Genomic DNA, 23,622 nt, shown 5'->3' with positions numbered 1-23,622 from the left:
AGGATGTAACTCAGGATCAGTAATGTAATGTATGTACACAGTGACTGCACCAGCAGAATAGTGAGTGCAGCTCTGGAGTATAATACAGGAGGTAACTCAGGATCAGTAATGTAATGTATGTACACAGTGACTGCACCAGCAGAATAGTGAGTGCAGCTCTGGAGTATAATACAGGATGTAACTCAGGATCAGTAATGTAATGTATGTACACAGTGACTGCACCAGCAGAATAGTGAGTGCAGCTCTGGAGTATAATACAGGATGTAACTCAGGATCAGTAATGTAATGTATGTACACAGTGACTGCACCAGCAGAATAGTGAGTGCAGCTCTGGGGTATAATACAGGATGTAATGCAGGATCAGTAATGTAATGTATGTACACAGTGACTGCACCAGCAGAATAGTGAGTGCAGCTCTGGAGTATAATACAGGATGTAACTCAGGATCAGTAATGTAATGTATGTACACAGTGACTGCACCAGCAGAATAGTGAGTGCAGCTCTGGAGTATAATACAGGATGTAACTCAGGATCAGTAGTATATGTGCAGGGTGATGTATGATTTCTTGGAGTCGGGTGGACCCTGCGGTGATCCTCGCCATCCCTATCCTCTCGGGTCACTGACGCAGTTATTCGGTGGGGTCTCACCTCTGCAGCTTGGATTTGCGGAACGCGCAGGTGTAATAGTCCAGTGGTTTGTTGGGGACGTGCTGGTACATGGGGTTGGGCAGGTGAAGCCCCTGGAGGAATCTGTCCGATGTGTTGTTGTCTGGATTCGGCTGGGCCTGATGGAGGACACAATCGTTACAGAAACCAATGACAGCCAAAGATTGTTAAAAGTAGTTGTCGATTCCCTTCCCCTTAGGCTTGTGCAGCGGACTTCTCCGGTGCTGGACGCTGGGCATAAAGGTTTACCACCCAAAAAAAAAAATTATTACTTGTGGTGCTCACAGCAAAATTGTGCCCTATTCCCAGATTTTCTATGGGGTCACTGAATAGGAAATAATGCAGCCTGACCTGTAGTGGGGCCCTCATGCACAGCTCCTCAGCGTAGTACACCAGGACGTCCCAGGGGGCGCTAAGCTTCAGATAGTGCAGAGATCTTCGCTCGCTCAGAGTCTGCTCCTGTTCGGGGGGCATGCACATTGTTACCACATACAATCTATGCGAATGAGACCTCATGGGTCGACACAACCAGGGGCCACAAAACTATGAGCTGCATAGGGGACCCTCCATGTGTCCCTTGCAGGGGCCTCACCTTCTCACACAGGAGGCCAGCCTTCAGCAGGTTGCGGTGGAAGCGCCTCCGGTGGTTTTCAGAAGCGGCTTTGCCCCTTGCTCTGCCCCCTTGTCCACGATGGTCAGATCCTTTGGAGGATTTCTCTGTCTTGTGCTTCTTGGAAGAAATTTTCTCCTCCCAAACAAGGACAAAGTCTGCAAAAAAAGCAGACAAAATCCCAGTGCCTGTAATACTAACGGACACACAGTATATATGTATATAGCCACTCCTCATCATGGGGATTGTAGCCCCTGGACGGAGAAGGGATTAATGGAGATCACTGATCTGCAAACGATAAAAGATGGAAACACAATGTTCACATCCGGATTATTCAGTCTGAGGAAGGTTCTGCCCCTGATTGTAGAAATCATCAAGATCCGCTGCCAGCAGCTCCTATGTGATCACCGACCAATGACGTCCCCAATGTGCTCGATGGAGACAAGTCCGGAGACGCTGCAGCTCCTGTGTGATCACCGACCAATGACGTCCCCGATGTGCTCGATGGAGACAAGTCTGGAGACGCTGCCAGCAGCTCCTGTGTGATCACCGACCAATGACGTCCCCGATGTGCTCGATGGAGACAAGTCCAGAGAAACTGCCGGCAGCTCCTGTGTAATCACCAACCAGTGACGTCCCCGATGTGCTCGATGGAGACAAGTCTGGAGACGCTGCCGACAGCTCCTGTGTGATCACCAACCAGTGACGTCCCCGATGTGCTCAATGGAGACAAGTCCAGAGAAACTGCCGGCAGCTCCTGTGTAATCACCCACCAGTAACGCCCCTGATGTCCTCGATGGAGACAAGTCCGGAGATGCTGCCGGCAGCTCCTGTGTAATCACCGACCAGTGACGTCCCTGATGTGCTCGATGGAGACAAGTCTGGAGACGCTGCCGGCAGCTCCTGTGTCATCACCGACCAGTGACGTGTCCGATGTGCTCGATGGAGACAAGTCTGGAGACGCTGCCAGCAGCTCCTGTGTGATCACCGACCAATGACGTCCCCGATGTGTTCGATGGAGACAAGTCCGGAGATGCTGCCAGCAGCTGCTGTGTAATCACCGACCAATGACGCCCCCGATGTGCTCGATGGAGACAAGTCCAGAGACGCTGCCGGCAGCTCCTGTGTAATCACCGACCAATGACGTCCCCGATGTGCTCGATGGAGACAAGTCCGGAGATGCTGCCGGCATCTCCTGTGTAATCACCGACCTGTGACGTCCCCGATGTGCTCGATGGAGACAAGTCCGGAGACGCTGCTGGCAGCTCCTGTGTAATCACCGACCAATGACGTCCCCGATGTGCTCGATGGAGACAAGTCTGGAGACGCTGCCGGCAGCTCCTGTGTAATCAACGACCAATGACGTCCCCGATGTGCTCAATGGAGACAAGTCTGGAGACGCTGCCAGCAGCTTCTGTGTAATCAACGACCAATGACGTCCCCGATGTGCTCAATGGAGACAAGTCTGGAGACGCTGCCAGCAGCTTCTGTGTAATCACCGACCAATGACGTCCCCGATGTGCTCGATGGAGACAAGTCCGGAGACGCTGCTGGCAGCTCCTGTGTAATCACCGACCAATGACGTCCCCGATGTGCTCGATGGAGACAAGTCTGGAGACGCTGCCGGCAGCTCCTGTGTAATCAACGACCAATGACGTCCCCGATGTGCTCAATGGAGACAAGTCTGGAGACGCTGCCGGCAGCTCCTGTGTAATCAACGACCAATGACGTCCCCGATGTGCTCGATGGAGACAAGTCCGGAGACGCTGCTGGCAGCTCCTGTGTAATCACCGACCAATGACGTCCCCGATGTGCTCGATGGAGACAAGTCTGGAGACGCTGCCGGCAGCTCCTGTGTAATCAACGACCAATGACGTCCCCGATGTGCTCAATGGAGACAAGTCTGGAGACGCTGCCAGCAGCTTCTGTGTAATCACCGACCAATGACGTCCCCGATGTGCTCAATGGAGACAAGTCCGGAGACGCTGCCGGCAGCTCCTGTGTAATCAACGACCAATGACGTCCCTGATGTGCTCAATGGAGACAAGTCTGGAGACGCTGCCAGCAGCTTCTGTGTAATCACCGACCAATGACGTCCCCGATGTGCTCAATGGAGACAAGTCCGGAGACGCTGCCGGCAGCTCCTGTGTAATCACCGACCAATGACGTCCTTGATGTGCTCGATGGAGACAAGTCTGGAGACGCTGCCGGCAGCTCCTGTGTAATCACCGACCAATGACGTCCCCGATGTGCTCAATGGAGACAAGTCCGGAGACGCTGCAGCTTCTGTGTGATCACCGACCAATGACCTCCCGGCTGTGCTCGATGGAGAAAATTGGACTTTTCTCCATGGAGCACATCGGGGACGTCATTGGTCGGTGATTACACAGGAGCTGCTGGCAGCGGATCTTGATGATTTGTACAATCAGCGGCAGAACCTTCCTCAGCTGACCATTAATGACGTCAGTGACAGCAGCCGAGGCCGGGGGTGCCGGGATTTCTGCTCGAGGCTTAGACTCCAGACTGAATAATCCTAAGGTTGTGAAAGTACAGTTTCCATTTATATCATTACCATGTCTATCCATCTGGTGATTTCCATAATTCTACCTCCTTTACTTCTTGGAGTTGAAACTTCAATGTTGATAAGTGTATATATATTTGTGTGTCTGCGAGTGTGTGTTTATGAGTTTTATATATATATATATATATATATATATATATATATATATATATATATATATACAGTACAGACCAAAAGTTTGGACACACCTTCTCATTTAAAGATTTTTCTGTATTTTCATGACTATGAAAATTGTACATTCACACTGAAGGCATCAAAACTATGAATTACCACATGTGGAATTATATACTTAACAAAAAAGTGTGAAACAACTGAAAATATGTCTTATATTCTAGGGTCTTCACAGTAGCCACCTTTTGCTTTGATGACTGCTTTGCACACTCTTGGCATTCTCTTGATGAGCTTCCAGAGGTAGTCACCGGAAATGGTCTTCCAACAATCTTGAAGGAGTTCCCCGAGATGCTTAGCACTTGTTGGCCCTTTTGCCTTCACTCTGCGTTCCAGCTCACCCCAAACCATCTCGATTGGGTTCAGGTCTGGTGACTGTGGAGGCCAGGTCATCTGGCGTAGCCCCCCATCACTCTCCTCCTTGGTCAAATAGCCCTTACACAGCCTGGAGGTGTGTTTGGGGTCATTGTCCTGTTGAAAAATAAATGATGGTCCAACTAAACGCAAACCGGATGGAATAGCATGCCGCTGCAAGATGCTGTGGTAGCCATGCTGGTTCAGTATGCCTTCAATTTTGAATAAATCCCCAACAGTGTCACCAGCAAAGCCCCCCCACACCATCACACCTCCTCCTCCATGCTTCACGGTGGGAACCAGGCATGTAGAGTCCATCCGTTCACCTTTTCTGCATCACACAAAGACACGGTGGTTGGAACCAAAGATCTCAAATTTTTACTCCTCAGACAAAAGCACAGATTTCCACTGGTCTAATGTCCATTCCTTGTGTTCTTTAGCCCAAACAAGTCTCTTCTGCTTGTTGCCTGTCCTTAGCAGTGGTTTCCTAGCAGCTATTTTACCATGAATGCCTGCTGCACAAAGTCTCCTCTTAACAGTTGTTGTAGAGATGTGTCTGCTGCTAGAACTCTGTGTGGCATTGACCCGGTCTCTAGTCTGAGCTGCTGTTAACCTGCGATTTCTGAGGCTGGTGACTCGGATAAACTTATCCTCAGAAGCAGAGGTGACTCTTGGTCTTCCTTTCCTCGGGCTGTCCTCATGTGAGCCAGTTTCTTTGTAGCGCTTGATGGTTTTTGCAACTGCAGTTGGGGACACTTTCAAAGTTTTCCCTATTTTTCGCACTGACTGACCTTCATTTCTTAAAGTAATGATGGCCACTCGTTTTTCTTTACTTAGCTGCTTTTTTCTTGCCATAATACAAATTCTAACAGTCTATTCAGTAGGACTATCAGCTGTGTATCCACCTGACTTCTGCACAACACAACTGATGGTCCCAACCCCATTTATAAGGCAAGAAATCCCACTTATTAAACCTGACAGGGCACACCTGTGAAGTGAAGACCATTTCCGGTGACTGAAGCTCATCAAGAGAATGCCGAGAGTGTGCAAAGCAGTCATAAAAGCAAAAGGTGGCTACTGTGAAGAACCTAGAATATAAGACATATTTTCAGTTGTTTCACACTTTTTTGTTAAGTATATAATTCCACATGTGGTAATTCATAGTTTTGATGCCTTCAGTGTGAATGTACAATTATCATAGTCAAGAAAATACAGAGAAATCTTTAAATGAGAAGGTGTGTCCAAACTTTTGGTCTGTACTATATATACACTGCACAGTACCACTCCTCCTGTCCTGTATATATACACTGCACAGTACCACTCCTCCTGTCCTGTATATATACACTGCACAGTACCACTCCTCCTGTCCTGTATATACACACTGCACAGTACCACTCCTCCTGTATATATACACTGCACAGTACCACTCCTCCTGTATATATACACTGCACAGTACCACTCCTCCTGTATATATACACTGCACAGTACCACTCCTCCTGTATATATACACTGCACAGTACCACTCCTCCTGTATATACACTGCACAGTACCACTCCTCCTGTCCTGTATATATACGCTGTACAGTACCACTCCTCCTGTCCTGTATATATACACTGCACAGTACCACTCCTCCTGTCCTGTATATATACACTGCACAGTACCACTCCTCCTGTCCTGTATATATACACTGCACAGTACCACTCCTCCTGTATATATACACTGCACAGTACCACTCTTCCTGTCCTGTATATATACACTGCACAGTACCACTCCTCCTGTCCTGTATATATACACTGCACAGTACCACTCCTCCTGTCCTGTATATATACACTGCACAGTACCACTCCTCCTGTCCTGTATATATACACTGCACAGTACCACTCCTCCTGTATATATACACTGCACAGTACCACTCCTCCTGTATATATATACACTGCACAGTACCACTCCTCCTGTCCTGTATATATACACTGCACAGTACCACTCCTCCTGTCCTGTATATATACACTGCACAGTACCACTCCTCCTGTCCTGTATATATACACTGCACAGTACCACTCCTCCTGTCCTGTATATATACACTGCACAGTACCACTCCTCCTGTCCTGTATATATACACTGCACAGTACCACTCCTCCTGTCCTGTATATATACACTGCACAGTACCACTCCTCCTGTCCTGTATATATACACTGCACAGTACCACTCCTCCTGTATATATACACTGCACAGTACCACTCCTCCTGTCCTGTATATATACACTGCACAGTACCACTCCTCCTGTCCTGTATATATACACTGCACAGTACCACTCCTCCTGTCCTGTATATACACTGCACAGTACCACTCCTCCTGTATATATACACTGCACAGTACCACTCCTCCTGTCCTGTATATACACTGCACAGTACCACTCCTCCTGTATATATACACTGCACAGTACCACTCCTCCTGTCCTGTATATATACACTGCACAGTACCACTCCTCCTGTCCTGTATATATACACTGCACAGTACCACTCCTCCTGTCCTGTATATATACACTGCACAGTACCACTCCTCCTGTATATATACACTGCACAGTACCACTCCTCCTGTCCTGTATATATACCCTGCACAGTACCACTCCTCCTATCCTGTATATATACACTGCACAGTACCACTCCTCCTGTCCTGTATATATACCCTGCACAGTACCACTCCTCCTGTCCTGTATATATACACTGCACAGTACCACTCCTCCTGTCCTGTATATATACACTGCACAGTACCACTCCTCCTGTCCTGTATATATACACTGCACAGTACCACTCCTCCTGTATATATACACTGCACAGTACCACTCCTCCTGTATATATACATTGCACAGTACCACTCCTCCTGTCCTGTATATATACACTGCACAGTACCACTCCTCCTGTCCTGTATATATACACTGCACAGTACCACTTCTCCTGTATATATATACACTGTACAGTTCCACTCCTCCTGTCCTGTATATATACACTGCACAGTACCACTCCTCCTGTATATATACACTGCACAGTTCCACTCCTCCTGTCCTGTATATATACACTGCACAGTACCACTCCTCCTGTATATATACACTGCACAGTACCACTCCTCCTGTCCTGTATATATACGCTGCACAGTACCACTCCTCCTGTCCTGTATATATACACTGCACAGTACCACTCCTCCTGTATATATACACTGCACAGTACCACTCCTCCTGTCCTGTATATATACACTGCACAGTACCACTCCTCCTGTCCTGTATATATACACTGCACAGTACCACTCCTCCTGTCCTGTATCTATACACTGCACAGTACCACTCCTCCTGTATATATACACTGCACAGTACCACTCTTCCTGTCCTGTATATATACACTGCACAGTACCACTCCTCCTGTCCTGTATATATACACTGCACAGTACCACTCCTCCTGTCCTGTATATATACACTGCACAGTACCACTCCTCCTGTCCTGTATATATACACTGCACAGTACCACTCCTCCTGTATATATACACTGCACAGTACCACTCCTCCTGTATATATACATTGCACAGTACCACTCCTCCTGTCCTGTATATATACACTGCACAGTACCACTCCTCCTGTCCTGTATATATACACTGCACAGTACCACTTCTCCTGTATATATATACACTGTACAGTTCCACTCCTCCTGTCCTGTATATATACACTGCACAGTACCACTCCTCCTGTATATATACACTGCACAGTTCCACTCCTCCTGTCCTGTATATATACACTGCACAGTACCACTCCTCCTGTATATATACACTGCACAGTACCACTCCTCCTGTATATACACTGCACAGTACCACTCCTCCTGTCCTGTATATATACACTGCACAGTACCACTCCTCCTGTCCTGTATATATACACTGCACAGTTCCACTCCTCCTGTCCTGTATATATACACTGCACAGTACCACTCCTCCTGTATATATACACTGCACAGTACCACTCCTCTTGTATATACACTGCACAGTACCACTCCTCCTGTCCTGTATATATACACTGCACAGTACCACTCCTCCTGTATATATATACACTGCACAGTACCACTCCTCCTGTCCTGTATATATACACACTGCACAGTACCACTCCTCCTGTCCTGTATATATACACTGCACAGTACCACTCCTCCTGTCCTGTATATATACACTGCACAGTACCACTCCTCCTGTCCTGTATATATACACTGCACAGTACCACTCCTCCTGTCCTGTATATATACACTGCACAGTACCACTCCTCCTGTCCTGTATATATACACTGCACAGTACCACTCCTCCTGTCCTGTATATATACACTGCACAGTACCACTCCTCCTGTATATATACACTGCACAGTACCACTCCTCCTGTATATATACATTGCACAGTACCACTCCTCCTGTCCTGTATATATACACTGCACAGTACCACTCCTCCTGTCCTGTATATATACACTGCACAGTACCACTTCTCCTGTATATATATACACTGTACAGTTCCACTCCTCCTGTCCTGTATATATACACTGCACAGTACCACTCCTCCTGTATATATACACTGCACAGTTCCACTCCTCCTGTCCTGTATATATACACTGCACAGTACCACTCCTCCTGTATATACACTGCACAGTACCACTCCTCCTGTCCTGTATATATACACTGCACAGTACCACTCCTCCTGTCCTGTATATATACACTGCACAGTTCCACTCCTCCTGTCCTGTATATATACACTGCACAGTACCACTCCTCCTGTATATATACACTGCACAGTACCACTCCTCTTGTATATACACTGCACAGTACCACTCCTCCTGTCCTGTATATATACACTGCACAGTACCACTCCTCCTGTATATATACACTGCACAGCACCACTCCTCCTGTATATATACACTGCACAGTACCACTCCTCCTGTATATACACGCTGCACAGTACAGCTCCTCCTGTATAGATACACTGCACAGCACCACTCCTCCTGTCCTGTATATATACACTGCACAGTACCACTCCTCCTGTCCTGTATATATACACACTGCACAGTACCACTCCTCCTGTCCTGTATATATACACTGCACAGTACCACTCCTCCTGTCCTGTATATATACACTGCACAGTACCACTCCTCCTGTCCTGTATATATACACTGCACAGTACCACTCCTCCTGTATATATACACTGCACAGTACCACTCCTCCTGTATATATACATTGCACAGTACCACTCCTCCTGTCCTGTATATATACACTGCACAGTACCACTCCTCCTGTCCTGTATATATACACTGCACAGTACCACTCCTCCTGTATATATACACTGCACAGTTCCACTCCTCCTGTCCTGTATATATACACTGCACAGTACCACTCCTCCTGTATATATACACTGCACAGTACCACTCCTCCTGTATATACACTGCACAGTACCACTCCTCCTGTCCTGTATATATACACTGCACAGTACCACTCCTCCTGTCCTGTATATATACACTGCACAGTTCCACTCCTCCTGTCCTGTATATATACACTGCACAGTACCACTCCTCCTGTATATATACACTGCACAGTACCACTCCTCCTGTCCTGTATATATACACTGCACAGTACCACTCCTCCTGTCCTGTATATATACACTGCACAGTACCACTCCTCCTGTCCTGTATATATACACTGCACAGCACCACTCCTCCTGTATATATACACTGCACAGTACCACTCCTCCTGTCCTGTATATATACACTGCACAGTACCACTCCTCCTGTCCTGTATATATACACTGCACAGTACCACTCCTCCTGTCCTGTATATATACACTGCACAGTACCACTCCTCCTGTCCTGTATATATACACTGCACAGCACCACTCCTCCTGTATATATACACTGCACAGTACCACTCCTCCTGTCCTGTATATATACACTGCACAGTACCACTCCTCCTGTCCTGTATACACTGCACAGTACCACTCCTCCTGTCCTGTATATATACACTGCACAGTACCACTCCTCCTGTCCTGTATATATACACTGCACAGTACCACTCCTCCTGTCCTGTATATATATACACTGCACAGTACCACTCCTCCTGTCCTGTATATATACACTGCACAGTACCACTCCTCCTGTCCTGTATATATACACTGCACAGTACCACTCCTCCTGTATATATACACTGCACAGTACCACTCCTCCTGTCCTGTATATACACTGCACAGTACCACTCCTCCTGTATATATACACTGCACAGTACCACTCCTCCTGTCCTGTATATATACACTGCACAGTACCACTCCTCCTGTCCTGTATATATACACTGCACAGTACCACTCCTCCTGTATATATACACTGCACAGTACCACTCCTCCTGTCCTGTATATACACTGCACAGTACCACTCCTCCTGTATATATACACTGCACAGTACCACTCCTCCTGTCCTGTATATATACACTGCACAGTACCACTCCTCCTGTCCTGTATATATACACTGCACAGTACCACTCCTCCTGTCCTGTATATATACACTGCACAGTACCACTCCTCCTGTCCTGTATATATACACTGCACAGTACCACTCCTCCTGTCCTGTATATATACACTGCACAGTACCACTCCTCCTGTATATATACACTGCACAGTACCACTCCTCCTGTCCTGTATATATACACTGCACAGTACCACTCCTCCTGTCCTGTATATATACACTGCACAGTACCACTCCTCCTGTCCTGTATATACACTGCACAGTACCACTCCTCCTGTATATATACACTGCACAGTACCACTCCTCCTGTCCTGTATATACACTGCACAGTACCACTCCTCCTGTATATATACACTGCACAGTACCACTCCTCCTGTCCTGTATATATACACTGCACAGTACCACTCCTCCTGTCCTGTATATATACACTGCACAGTACCACTCCTCCTGTCCTGTATATATACACTGCACAGTACCACTCCTCCTGTATATATACACTGCACAGTACCACTCCTCCTGTCCTGTATATATACCCTGCACAGTACCACTCCTCCTATCCTGTATATATACACTGCACAGTACCACTCCTCCTGTCCTGTATATATACCCTGCACAGTACCACTCCTCCTGTCCTGTATATATACACTGCACAGTACCACTCCTCCTGTCCTGTATATATACACTGCACAGTACCACTCCTCCTGTCCTGTATATATACACTGCACAGTACCACTCCTCCTGTCCTGTATATATACACTGCACAGTACCACTCCTCCTGTATATATACACTGCACAGTACCACTCCTCCTGTATATATATATTGCACAGTACCACTCCTCCTGTCCTGTATATATACACTGCACAGTACCACTCCTCCTGTCCTGTATATATACACTGCACAGTACCACTTCTCCTGTATATATATACACTGTACAGTTCCACTCCTCCTGTCCTGTATATATACACTGCACAGTACCACTCCTCCTGTATATATACACTGCACAGTTCCACTCCTCCTGTCCTGTATATATACACTGCACAGTACCACTCCTCCTGTATATATACACTGCACAGTACCACTCCTCCTGTCCTGTATATATACGCTGCACAGTACCACTCCTCCTGTCCTGTATATATACACTGCACAGTACCACTCCTCCTGTATATATACACTGCACAGTACCACTCCTCCTGTCCTGTATATATACACTGCACAGTACCACTCCTCCTGTCCTGTATATATACACTGCACAGTACCACTCCTCCTGTCCTGTATCTATACACTGCACAGTACCACTCCTCCTGTATATATACACTGCACAGTACCACTCTTCCTGTCCTGTATATATACACTGCACAGTACCACTCCTCCTGTCCTGTATATATACACTGCACAGTACCACTCCTCCTGTCCTGTATATATACACTGCACAGTACCACTCCTCCTGTCCTGTATATATACACTGCACAGTACCACTCCTCCTGTATATATACACTGCACAGTACCACTCCTCCTGTATATATACATTGCACAGTACCACTCCTCCTGTCCTGTATATATACACTGCACAGTACCACTCCTCCTGTCCTGTATATATACACTGCACAGTACCACTTCTCCTGTATATATATACACTGTACAGTTCCACTCCTCCTGTCCTGTATATATACACTGCACAGTACCACTCCTCCTGTATATATACACTGCACAGTTCCACTCCTCCTGTCCTGTATATATACACTGCACAGTACCACTCCTCCTGTATATATACACTGCACAGTACCACTCCTCCTGTATATACACTGCACAGTACCACTCCTCCTGTCCTGTATATATACACTGCACAGTACCACTCCTCCTGTCCTGTATATATACACTGCACAGTTCCACTCCTCCTGTCCTGTATATATACACTGCACAGTACCACTCCTCCTGTATATATACACTGCACAGTACCACTCCTCTTGTATATACACTGCACAGTACCACTCCTCCTGTCCTGTATATATACACTGCACAGTACCACTCCTCCTGTATATATATACACTGCACAGTACCACTCCTCCTGTCCTGTATATATACACACTGCACAGTACCACTCCTCCTGTCCTGTATATATACACTGCACAGTACCACTCCTCCTGTCCTGTATATATACACTGCACAGTACCACTCCTCCTGTCCTGTATATATACACTGCACAGTACCACTCCTCCTGTCCTGTATATATACACTGCACAGTACCACTCCTCCTGTCCTGTATATATACACTGCACAGTACCACTCCTCCTGTCCTGTATATATACACTGCACAGTACCACTCCTCCTGTATATATACACTGCACAGTACCACTCCTCCTGTATATATACATTGCACAGTACCACTCCTCCTGTCCTGTATATATACACTGCACAGTACCACTCCTCCTGTCCTGTATATATACACTGCACAGTACCACTTCTCCTGTATATATATACACTGTACAGTTCCACTCCTCCTGTCCTGTATATATACACTGCACAGTACCACTCCTCCTGTATATATACACTGCACAGTTCCACTCCTCCTGTCCTGTATATATACACTGCACAGTACCACTCCTCCTGTATATATACACTGCACAGTACCACTCCTCCTGTATATACACTGCACAGTACCACTCCTCCTGTCCTGTATATATACACTGCACAGTACCACTCCTCCTGTCCTGTATATATACACTGCACAGTTCCACTCCTCCTGTCCTGTATATATACACTGCACAGTACCACTCCTCCTGTATATATACACTGCACAGTACCACTCCTCTTGTATATACACTGCACAGTACCACTCCTCCTGTATATATACACTGCACAGTACCACTCCTCCTGTATATATACACTGCACAGCACCACTCCTCCTGTATATATACACTGCACAGTACCACTCCTCCTGTATATATACACTGCACAGTTCCACTCCTCCTGTCCTGTATATATACACTGCACAGTACCACTCCTCCTGTCCTGTATATATACACACTGCACAGTACCACTCCTCCTGTCCTGTATATATACACTGCACAGTACCACTCCTCCTGTCCTGTATATATACACTGCACAGTACCACTCCTCCCGTCCTGTATATATACACTGCACAGTACCACTCCTCCTGTCCTGTATATATACACTGCACAGTACCACTCCTCCTGTCCTGTATATATACACTGCACAGTACCACTCCTCCTGTATATATACACTGCACAGTACCACTCCTCCTGTATATATACATTGCACAGTACCACTCCTCCTGTCCTGTATATATACACTGCACAGTACCACTCCTCCTGTCCTGTATATATACACTGCACAGTACCACTCCTCCTGTATATATACACTGCACAGTTCCACTCCTCCTGTCCTGTATATATACACTGCACAGTACCACTCCTCCTGTATATATACACTGCACAGTACCACTCCTCCTGTATATACACTGCACAGTACCACTCCTCCTGTCCTGTATATATACACTGCACAGTACCACTCCTCCTGTCCTGTATATATACACTGCACAGTTCCACTCCTCCTGTCCTGTATATATACACTGCACAGTACCACTCCTCCTGTATATATACACTGCACAGTACCACTCCTCTTGTATATACACTGCACAGTACCACTCCTCCTGTCCTGTATATATACACTGCACAGTACCACTCCTCCTGTATATATATACACTGCACAGTACCACTCCTCCTGTCCTGTATATATACACTGCACAGTACCACTTCTCCTGTCCTGTATATACACACTGCACAGTACCACTCCTCCTGTATATATACACTGCACAGTACCGCTCCTCCTGTCCTGTATATATACACTGCACAGTACCGCTCCTCCTGTCCTGTATATATACACTGCACAGTACCACTCCTCCTGTCCTGTATATATACACTGCACAGTACCACTCCTCCTGTCCTGTATATATACACTGCACAGTACCACTCCTCCTGTCCTGTATATATACACTGCACAGTACCGCTCCTCCTGTCCTGTATATATACACTGCACAGTACCACTCCTCCTGTCCTGTATATATACACTGCACAGTACCACTCCTCCTGTCCTGTATATATACACTGCACAGTACCACTCCTCCTGTCCTGTATATATACACTGCACAGTACCACTCCTCCTGTATATATACACTGCACAGTACCACTCCTCCTGTCCTGTATATATACGCTGCACAGTACCACTCCTCCTGTCCTGTATATATACACTGCACAGTACCACTCCTCCTGTCCTGTATATATACACTGCACAGTACCACTCCTCCTGTCCTGTATATATACACACTGCACAGTACCACTCCTCCTGTCCTGTATATATACATTGCACAGTACCACTCCTCCTGTCCTGTATATATACACTGCACAGTACCACTCCTCCTGTCCTGTATATATACACTGCACAGTACCACTTCTCCTGTATATATATACACTGTACAGTTCCACTCCTCCTGTCCTGTATATATACACTGCACAGTACCACTCCTCCTGTATATATACACTGCACAGTTCCACTCCTCCTGTCCTGTATATATACACTGCACAGTACCACTCCTCCTGTATATATACACTGCACAGTACCACTCCTCCTGTATATATACATTGCACAGTACCACTCCTCCTGTCCTGTATATATACACTGCACAGTACCACTCCTCCTGTCCTGTATATATACACTGCACAGTACCACTTCTCCTGTATATATATACACTGTACAGTTCCACTCCTCCTGTCCTGTATATATACACTGCACAGTACCACTCCTCCTGTATATATACACTGCACAGTTCCACTCCTCCTGTCCTGTATATATACACTGCACAGTACCACTCCTCCTGTATATATACACTGCACAGTACCACTCCTCCTGTATATACACTGCACAGTACCACTCCTCCTGTCCTGTATATACATTGCACAGTACCACTCCTCCTGTATATATACACTGCACAGTTCCACTCCTCCTGTCCTGTATATATACACTGCACAGTACCACTCCTCCTGTATATATACACTGCACAGTACCACTCCTCCTGTCCTGTATATATACACTGCACAGTACCACTCCTCCTGTATATATATACACTGCACAGTACCACTCCTCCTGTCCTGTATATATACACACTGCACAGTACCACTCCTCCTGTCCTGTATATATACACTGCACAGTACCACTCCTCCTGTATATATACACTGCACAGTACCACTCCTCCTGTATATATACATTGCACAGTACCACTCCTCCTGTCCTGTATATATACACTGCACAGTACCACTCCTCCTGTCCTGTATATATACACTGCACAGTACCACTTCTCCTGTATATATATACACTGTACAGTTCCACTCCTCCTGTCCTGTATATATACACTGCACAGTACCACTCCTCCTGTATATATACACTGCACAGTACCACTCCTCCTGTATATACACTGCACAGTACCACTCCTCCTGTCCTGTATATACATTGCACAGTACCACTCCTCCTGTATATATACACTGCACAGTTCCACTCCTCCTGTCCTGTATATATACACTGCACAGTACCACTCCTCCTGTATATATACACTGCACAGTACCACTCCTCCTGTCCTGTATATATACACTGCACAGTACCACTCCTCCTGTATATATATACACTGCACAGTACCACTCCTCCTGTCCTGTATATATACACACTGCACAGTACCACTCCTCCTGTCCTGTATATATACACTGCACAGTACCACTCCTCCTGTATATATACACTGCACAGTACCACTCCTCCTGTATATATACATTGCACAGTACCACACCTCCTGTCCTGTATATATACACTGCACAGTACCACTCCTCCTGTCCTGTATATATACACTGCACAGTACCACTTCTCCTGTATATATACATTGCACAGTACCACTCCTCCTGTCCTGTATATATACACTGCACAGTACCACTCCTCCTGTCCTGTATATATACACTGCACAGTACCACTCCTCCTGTATATATACACTGCACAGTACCACTCCTCCTGTATATATACACTGCACAGTACCACTCCTCCTGTATATACACTGCACAGTACCACTCCTCCTGTCCTGTATATATACACTGCACAGTACCACTCCTCCTGTCCTGTATATATACACTGCACAGTTCCACTCCTCCTGTCCTGTATATATACACTGCACAGTACCACTCCTCCTGTATATATACACTGCACAGTACCACTCCTCTTGTATATACACTGCACAGTACCACTCCTCCTGTCCTGTATATATACACTGCACAGTACCACTCCTCCTGTATATATATACACTGCACAGTACCACTCCTCCTGTCCTGTATATATACACACTGCACAGTACCACTCCTCCTGTCCTGTATATATACACTGCACAGTACCACTCCTCCTGTCCTGTATATATACACTGCACAGTACCACTCCTCCTGTCCTGTATATATACACTGCACAGTACCACTCCTCCTGTCCTGTATATATACACTGCACAGTACCACTCCTCCTGTCCTGTATATATACACTGCACAGTACCACTCCTCCTGTCCTGTATATATACACTGCACAGTACCACTCCTCCTGTATATATACACTGCACAGTACCACTCCTCCTGTATATATACATTGCACAGTACCACTCCTCCTGTCCTGTATATATACACTGCACAGTACCACTCCTCCTGTCCTGTATATATACACTGCACAGTACCACTTCTCCTGTATATATATACACTGTACAGTTCCACTCCTCCTGTCCTGTATATATACACTGCACAGTACCACTCCTCCTGTATATATACACTGCACAGTTCCACTCCTCCTGTCCTGTATATATACACTGCACAGTACCACTCCTCCTGTATATATACACTGCACAGTACCACTCCTCTTGTATATACACTGCACAGTACCACTCCTCCTGTCCTGTATATATACACTGCACAGTACCACTCCTCCTGTATATATACACTGCACAGCACCACTCCTCCTGTATATATACACTGCACAGTACCACTCCTCCTGTATATACACGCTGCACAGTACAGCTCCTCCTGTATAGATACACTGCACAGCACCACTCCTCCTGTCCTGTATATATACACTGCACAGTACCACTCCTCCTGTCCTGTATATATACACACTGCACAGTACCACTCCTCCTGTCCTGTATATATACACTGCACAGTACCACTCCTCCTGTCCTGTATATATACACTGCACAGTACCACTCCTCCTGTCCTGTATATATACACTGCACAGTACCACTCCTCCTGTATATATACACTGCACAGTACCACTCCTCCTGTATATATACATTGCACAGTACCACTCCTCCTGTCCTGTATATATACACTGCACAGTACCACTCCTCCTGTCCTGTATATATACACTGCACAGTACCACTCCTCCTGTATATATACACTGCACAGTTCCACTCCTCCTGTCCTGTATATATACACTGCACAGTACCACTCCTCCTGTATATATACACTGCACAGTACCACTCCTCCTGTATATACACTGCACAGTACCACTCCTCCTGTCCTGTATATATACACTGCACAGTACCACTCCTCCTGTCCTGTATATATACACTGCACAGTTCCACTCCTCCTGTCCTGTATATATACACTGCACAGTACCACTCCTCCTGTATATATACACTGCACAGTACCACTCCTCCTGTCCTGTATATATACACTGCACAGTACCACTCCTCCTGTCCTGTATATATACACTGCACAGTACCACTCCTCCTGTCCTGTATATATACACTGCACAGCACCACTCCTCCTGTATATATACACTGCACAGTACCACTCCTCCTGTCCTGTATATATACACTGCACAGTACCACTCCTCCTGTCCTGTATATATACACTGCACAGTACCACTCCTCCTGTCCTGTATATATACACTGCACAGTACCACTCCTCCTGTCCTGTATATATACACTGCACAGCACCACTCCTCCTGTATATATACACTGCACAGTACCACTCCTCCTGTCCTGTATATATACACTGCACAGTACCACTCCTCCTGTCCTGTATACACTGCACAGTACCACTCCTCCTGTCCTGTATATATACACTGCACAGTACCACTCCTCCTGTCCTGTATATATACACTGCACAGTACCACTCCTCCTGTCCTGTATATATATACACTGCACAGTACCACTCCTCCTGTCCTGTATATATACACTGCACAGTACCACTCCTCCTGTCCTGTATATATACACTGCACAGTACCACTCCTCCTGTATATATACACTGCACAGTACCACTCCTCCTGTCCTGTATATACACTGCACAGTACCACTCCTCCTGTATATATACACTGCACAGTACCACTCCTCCTGTCCTGTATATATACACTGCACAGTACCACTCCTCCTGTCCTGTATATATACACTGCACAGTACCACTCCTCCTGTATATATACACTGCACAGTACCACTCCTCCTGTCCTGTATATACACTGCACAGTACCACTCCTCCTGTATATATACACTGCACAGTACCACTCCTCCTGTCCTGTATATATACACTGCACAGTACCACTCCTCCTGTCCTGTATATATACACTGCACAGTACCACTCCTCCTGTCCTGTATATATACACTGCACAGTACCACTCCTCCTGTCCTGTATATATACACTGCACAGTACCACTCCTCCTGTCCTGTATATATACACTGCACAGTACCACTCCTCCTGTATATATACACTGCACAGTACCACTCCTCCTGTCCTGTATATATACACTGCACAGTACCACTCCTCCTGTCCTGTATATATACACTGCACAGTACCACTCCTCCTGTCCTGTATATACACTGCACAGTACCACTCCTCCTGTATATATACACTGCACAGTACCACTCCTCCTGTCCTGTATATACACTGCACAGTACCACTCCTCCTGTATATATACACTGCACAGTACCACTCCTCCTGTCCTGTATATATACACTGCACAGTACCACTCCTCCTGTCCTGTATATATACACTGCACAGTACCACTCCTCCTGTCCTGTATATATACACTGCACAGTACCACTCCTCCTGTATATATACACTGCACAGTACCACTCCTCCTGTCCTGTATATATACCCTGCACAGTACCACTCCTCCTATCCTGTATATATACACTGCACAGTACCACTCCTCCTGTCCTGTATATATACCCTGCACAGTACCACTCCTCCTGTCCTGTATATATACACTGCACAGTACCACTCCTCCTGTCCTGTATATATACACTGCACAGTACCACTCCTCCTGTCCTGTATATATACACTGCACAGTACCACTCCTCCTGTCCTGTATATATACACTGCACAGTACCACTCCTCCTGTATATATACACTGCACAGTACCACTCCTCCTGTATATATATATTGCACAGTACCACTCCTCCTGTCCTGTATATATACACTGCACAGTACCACTCCTCCTGTCCTGTATATATACACTGCACAGTACCACTTCTCCTGTATATATATACACTGTACAGTTCCACTCCTCCTGTCCTGTATATATACACTGCACAGTACCACTCCTCCTGTATATATACACTGCACAGTTCCACTCCTCCTGTCCTGTATATATACACTGCACAGTACCACTCCTCCTGTATATATACACTGCACAGTACCACTCCTCCTGTCCTGTATATATACGCTGCACAGTACCACTCCTCCTGTCCTGTATATATACACTGCACAGTACCACTCCTCCTGTATATATACACTGCACAGTACCACTCCTCCTGTCCTGTATATATACACTGCACAGTACCACTCCTCCTGTCCTGTATATATACACTGCACAGTACCACTCCTCCTGTCCTGTATCTATACACTGCACAGTACCACTCCTCCTGTATATATACACTGCACAGTACCACTCTTCCTGTCCTGTATATATACACTGCACAGTACCACTCCTCCTGTCCTGTATATATACACTGCACAGTACCACTCCTCCTGTCCTGTATATATACACTGCACAGTACCACTCCTCCTGTCCTGTATATATACACTGCACAGTACCACTCCTCCTGTATATATACACTGCACAGTACCACTCCTCCTGTATATATACATTGCACAGTACCACTCCTCCTGTCCTGTATATATACACTGCACAGTACCACTCCTCCTGTCCTGTATATATACACTGCACAGTACCACTTCTCCTGTATATATATACACTGTACAGTTCCACTCCTCCTGTCCTGTATATATACACTGCACAGTACCACTCCTCCTGTATATATACACTGCACAGTTCCACTCCTCCTGTCCTGTATATATACACTGCACAGTACCACTCCTCCTGTATATATACACTGCACAGTACCACTCCTCCTGTATATACACTGCACAGTACCACTCCTCCTGTCCTGTATATATACACTGCACAGTACCACTCCTCCTGTCCTGTATATATACACTGCACAGTTCCACTCCTCCTGTCCTGTATATATACACTGCACAGTACCACTCCTCCTGTATATATACACTGCACAGTACCACTCCTCTTGTATATACACTGCACAGTACCACTCCTCCTGTCCTGTATATATACACTGCACAGTACCACTCCTCCTGTATATATATACACTGCACAGTACCACTCCTCCTGTCCTGTATATATACACACTGCACAGTACCACTCCTCCTGTCCTGTATATATACACTGCACAGTACCACTCCTCCTGTCCTGTATATATACACTGCACAGTACCACTCCTCCTGTCCTGTATATATACACTGCACAGTACCACTCCTCCTGTCCTGTATATATACACTGCACAGTACCACTCCTCCTGTCCTGTATATATACACTGCACAGTACCACTCCTCCTGTCCTGTATATATACACTGCACAGTACCACTCCTCCTGTATATATACACTGCACAGTACCACTCCTCCTGTATATATACATTGCACAGTACCACTCCTCCTGTCCTGTATATATACACTGCACAGTACCACTCCTCCTGTCCTGTATATATACACTGCACAGTACCACTTCTCCTGTATATATATACACTGTACAGTTCCACTCCTCCTGTCCTGTATATATACACTGCACAGTACCACTCCTCCTGTATATATACACTGCACAGTTCCACTCCTCCTGTCCTGTATATATACACTGCACAGTACCACTCCTCCTGTATATATACACTGCACAGTACCACTCCTCCTGTATATACACTGCACAGTACCACTCCTCCTGTCCTGTATATATACACTGCACAGTACCACTCCTCCTGTCCTGTATATATACACTGCACAGTTCCACTCCTCCTGTCCTGTATATATACACTGCACAGTACCACTCCTCCTGTATATATACACTGCACAGTACCACTCCTCTTGTATATACACTGCACAGTACCACTCCTCCTGTATATATACACTGCACAGTACCACTCCTCCTGTATATATACACTGCACAGCACCACTCCTCCTGTATATATACACTGCACAGTACCACTCCTCCTGTATATATACACTGCACAGTTCCACTCCTCCTGTCCTGTATATATACACTGCACAGTACCACTCCTCCTGTCCTGTATATATACACACTGCACAGTACCACTCCTCCTGTCCTGTATATATACACTGCACAGTACCACTCCTCCTGTCCTGTATATATACACTGCACAGTACCACTCCTCCCGTCCTGTATATATACACTGCACAGTACCACTCCTCCTGTCCTGTATATATACACTGCACAGTACCACTCCTCCTGTCCTGTATATATACACTGCACAGTACCACTCCTCCTGTATATATACACTGCACAGTACCACTCCTCCTGTATATATACATTGCACAGTACCACTCCTCCTGTCCTGTATATATACACTGCACAGTACCACTCCTCCTGTCCTGTATATATACACTGCACAGTACCACTCCTCCTGTATATATACACTGCACAGTTCCACTCCTCCTGTCCTGTATATATACACTGCACAGTACCACTCCTCCTGTATATATACACTGCACAGTACCACTCCTCCTGTATATACACTGCACAGTACCACTCCTCCTGTCCTGTATATATACACTGCACAGTACCACTCCTCCTGTCCTGTATATATACACTGCACAGTTCCACTCCTCCTGTCCTGTATATATACACTGCACAGTACCACTCCTCCTGTATATATACACTGCACAGTACCACTCCTCTTGTATATACACTGCACAGTACCACTCCTCCTGTCCTGTATATATACACTGCACAGTACCACTCCTCCTGTATATATATACACTGCACAGTACCACTCCTCCTGTCCTGTATATATACACTGCACAGTACCACTTCTCCTGTCCTGTATATACACACTGCACAGTACCACTCCTCCTGTATATATACACTGCACAGTACCGCTCCTCCTGTCCTGTATATATACACTGCACAGTACCGCTCCTCCTGTCCTGTATATATACACTGCACAGTACCACTCCTCCTGTCCTGTATATATACACTGCACAGTACCACTCCTCCTGTCCTGTATATATACACTGCACAGTACCACTCCTCCTGTCCTGTATATATACACTGCACAGTACCGCTCCTCCTGTCCTGTATATATACACTGCACAGTACCACTCCTCCTGTCCTGTATATA

At 46.1% G+C, this 23,622-nt stretch overlaps 1 protein-coding gene across 1 annotated transcript in view; it reads right to left on the bottom strand.

Annotated features, from left to right (window-relative positions):
• Positions 1 to 648: 648 nt before the first annotated feature.
• LOC141246833 (anoctamin-7-like) overlaps positions 649 to 23,622 on the bottom strand; it is a gene marked incomplete at its 3' end in the record, with an annotated part of 32,221 nt that continues 9,247 nt past the window's right edge. Inside the window, exons 4-6 of the mRNA XM_073669153.1 lie at positions 1,259 to 1,434; positions 1,018 to 1,125; positions 649 to 785 (exon numbers count right to left, since the gene is read on the bottom strand). Of these exons, the coding sequence (XP_073525254.1) occupies positions 649 to 785; positions 1,018 to 1,125; positions 1,259 to 1,434 (421 nt within the window). The remainder of the gene's footprint in view (positions 786 to 1,017; positions 1,126 to 1,258; positions 1,435 to 23,622) is intronic.

Source organism: Phyllobates terribilis, unplaced genomic scaffold (assembly GCF_046119375.1).
Source record: "Phyllobates terribilis strain yellow unplaced genomic scaffold, ASM4611937v1 Scaffold_2638__1_contigs__length_116883, whole genome shotgun sequence".
Lineage (NCBI taxonomy): Eukaryota > Metazoa > Chordata > Amphibia > Anura > Dendrobatidae > Phyllobates > Phyllobates terribilis.
This window is presented reverse-complemented; position numbering and strand designations above follow the sequence as displayed.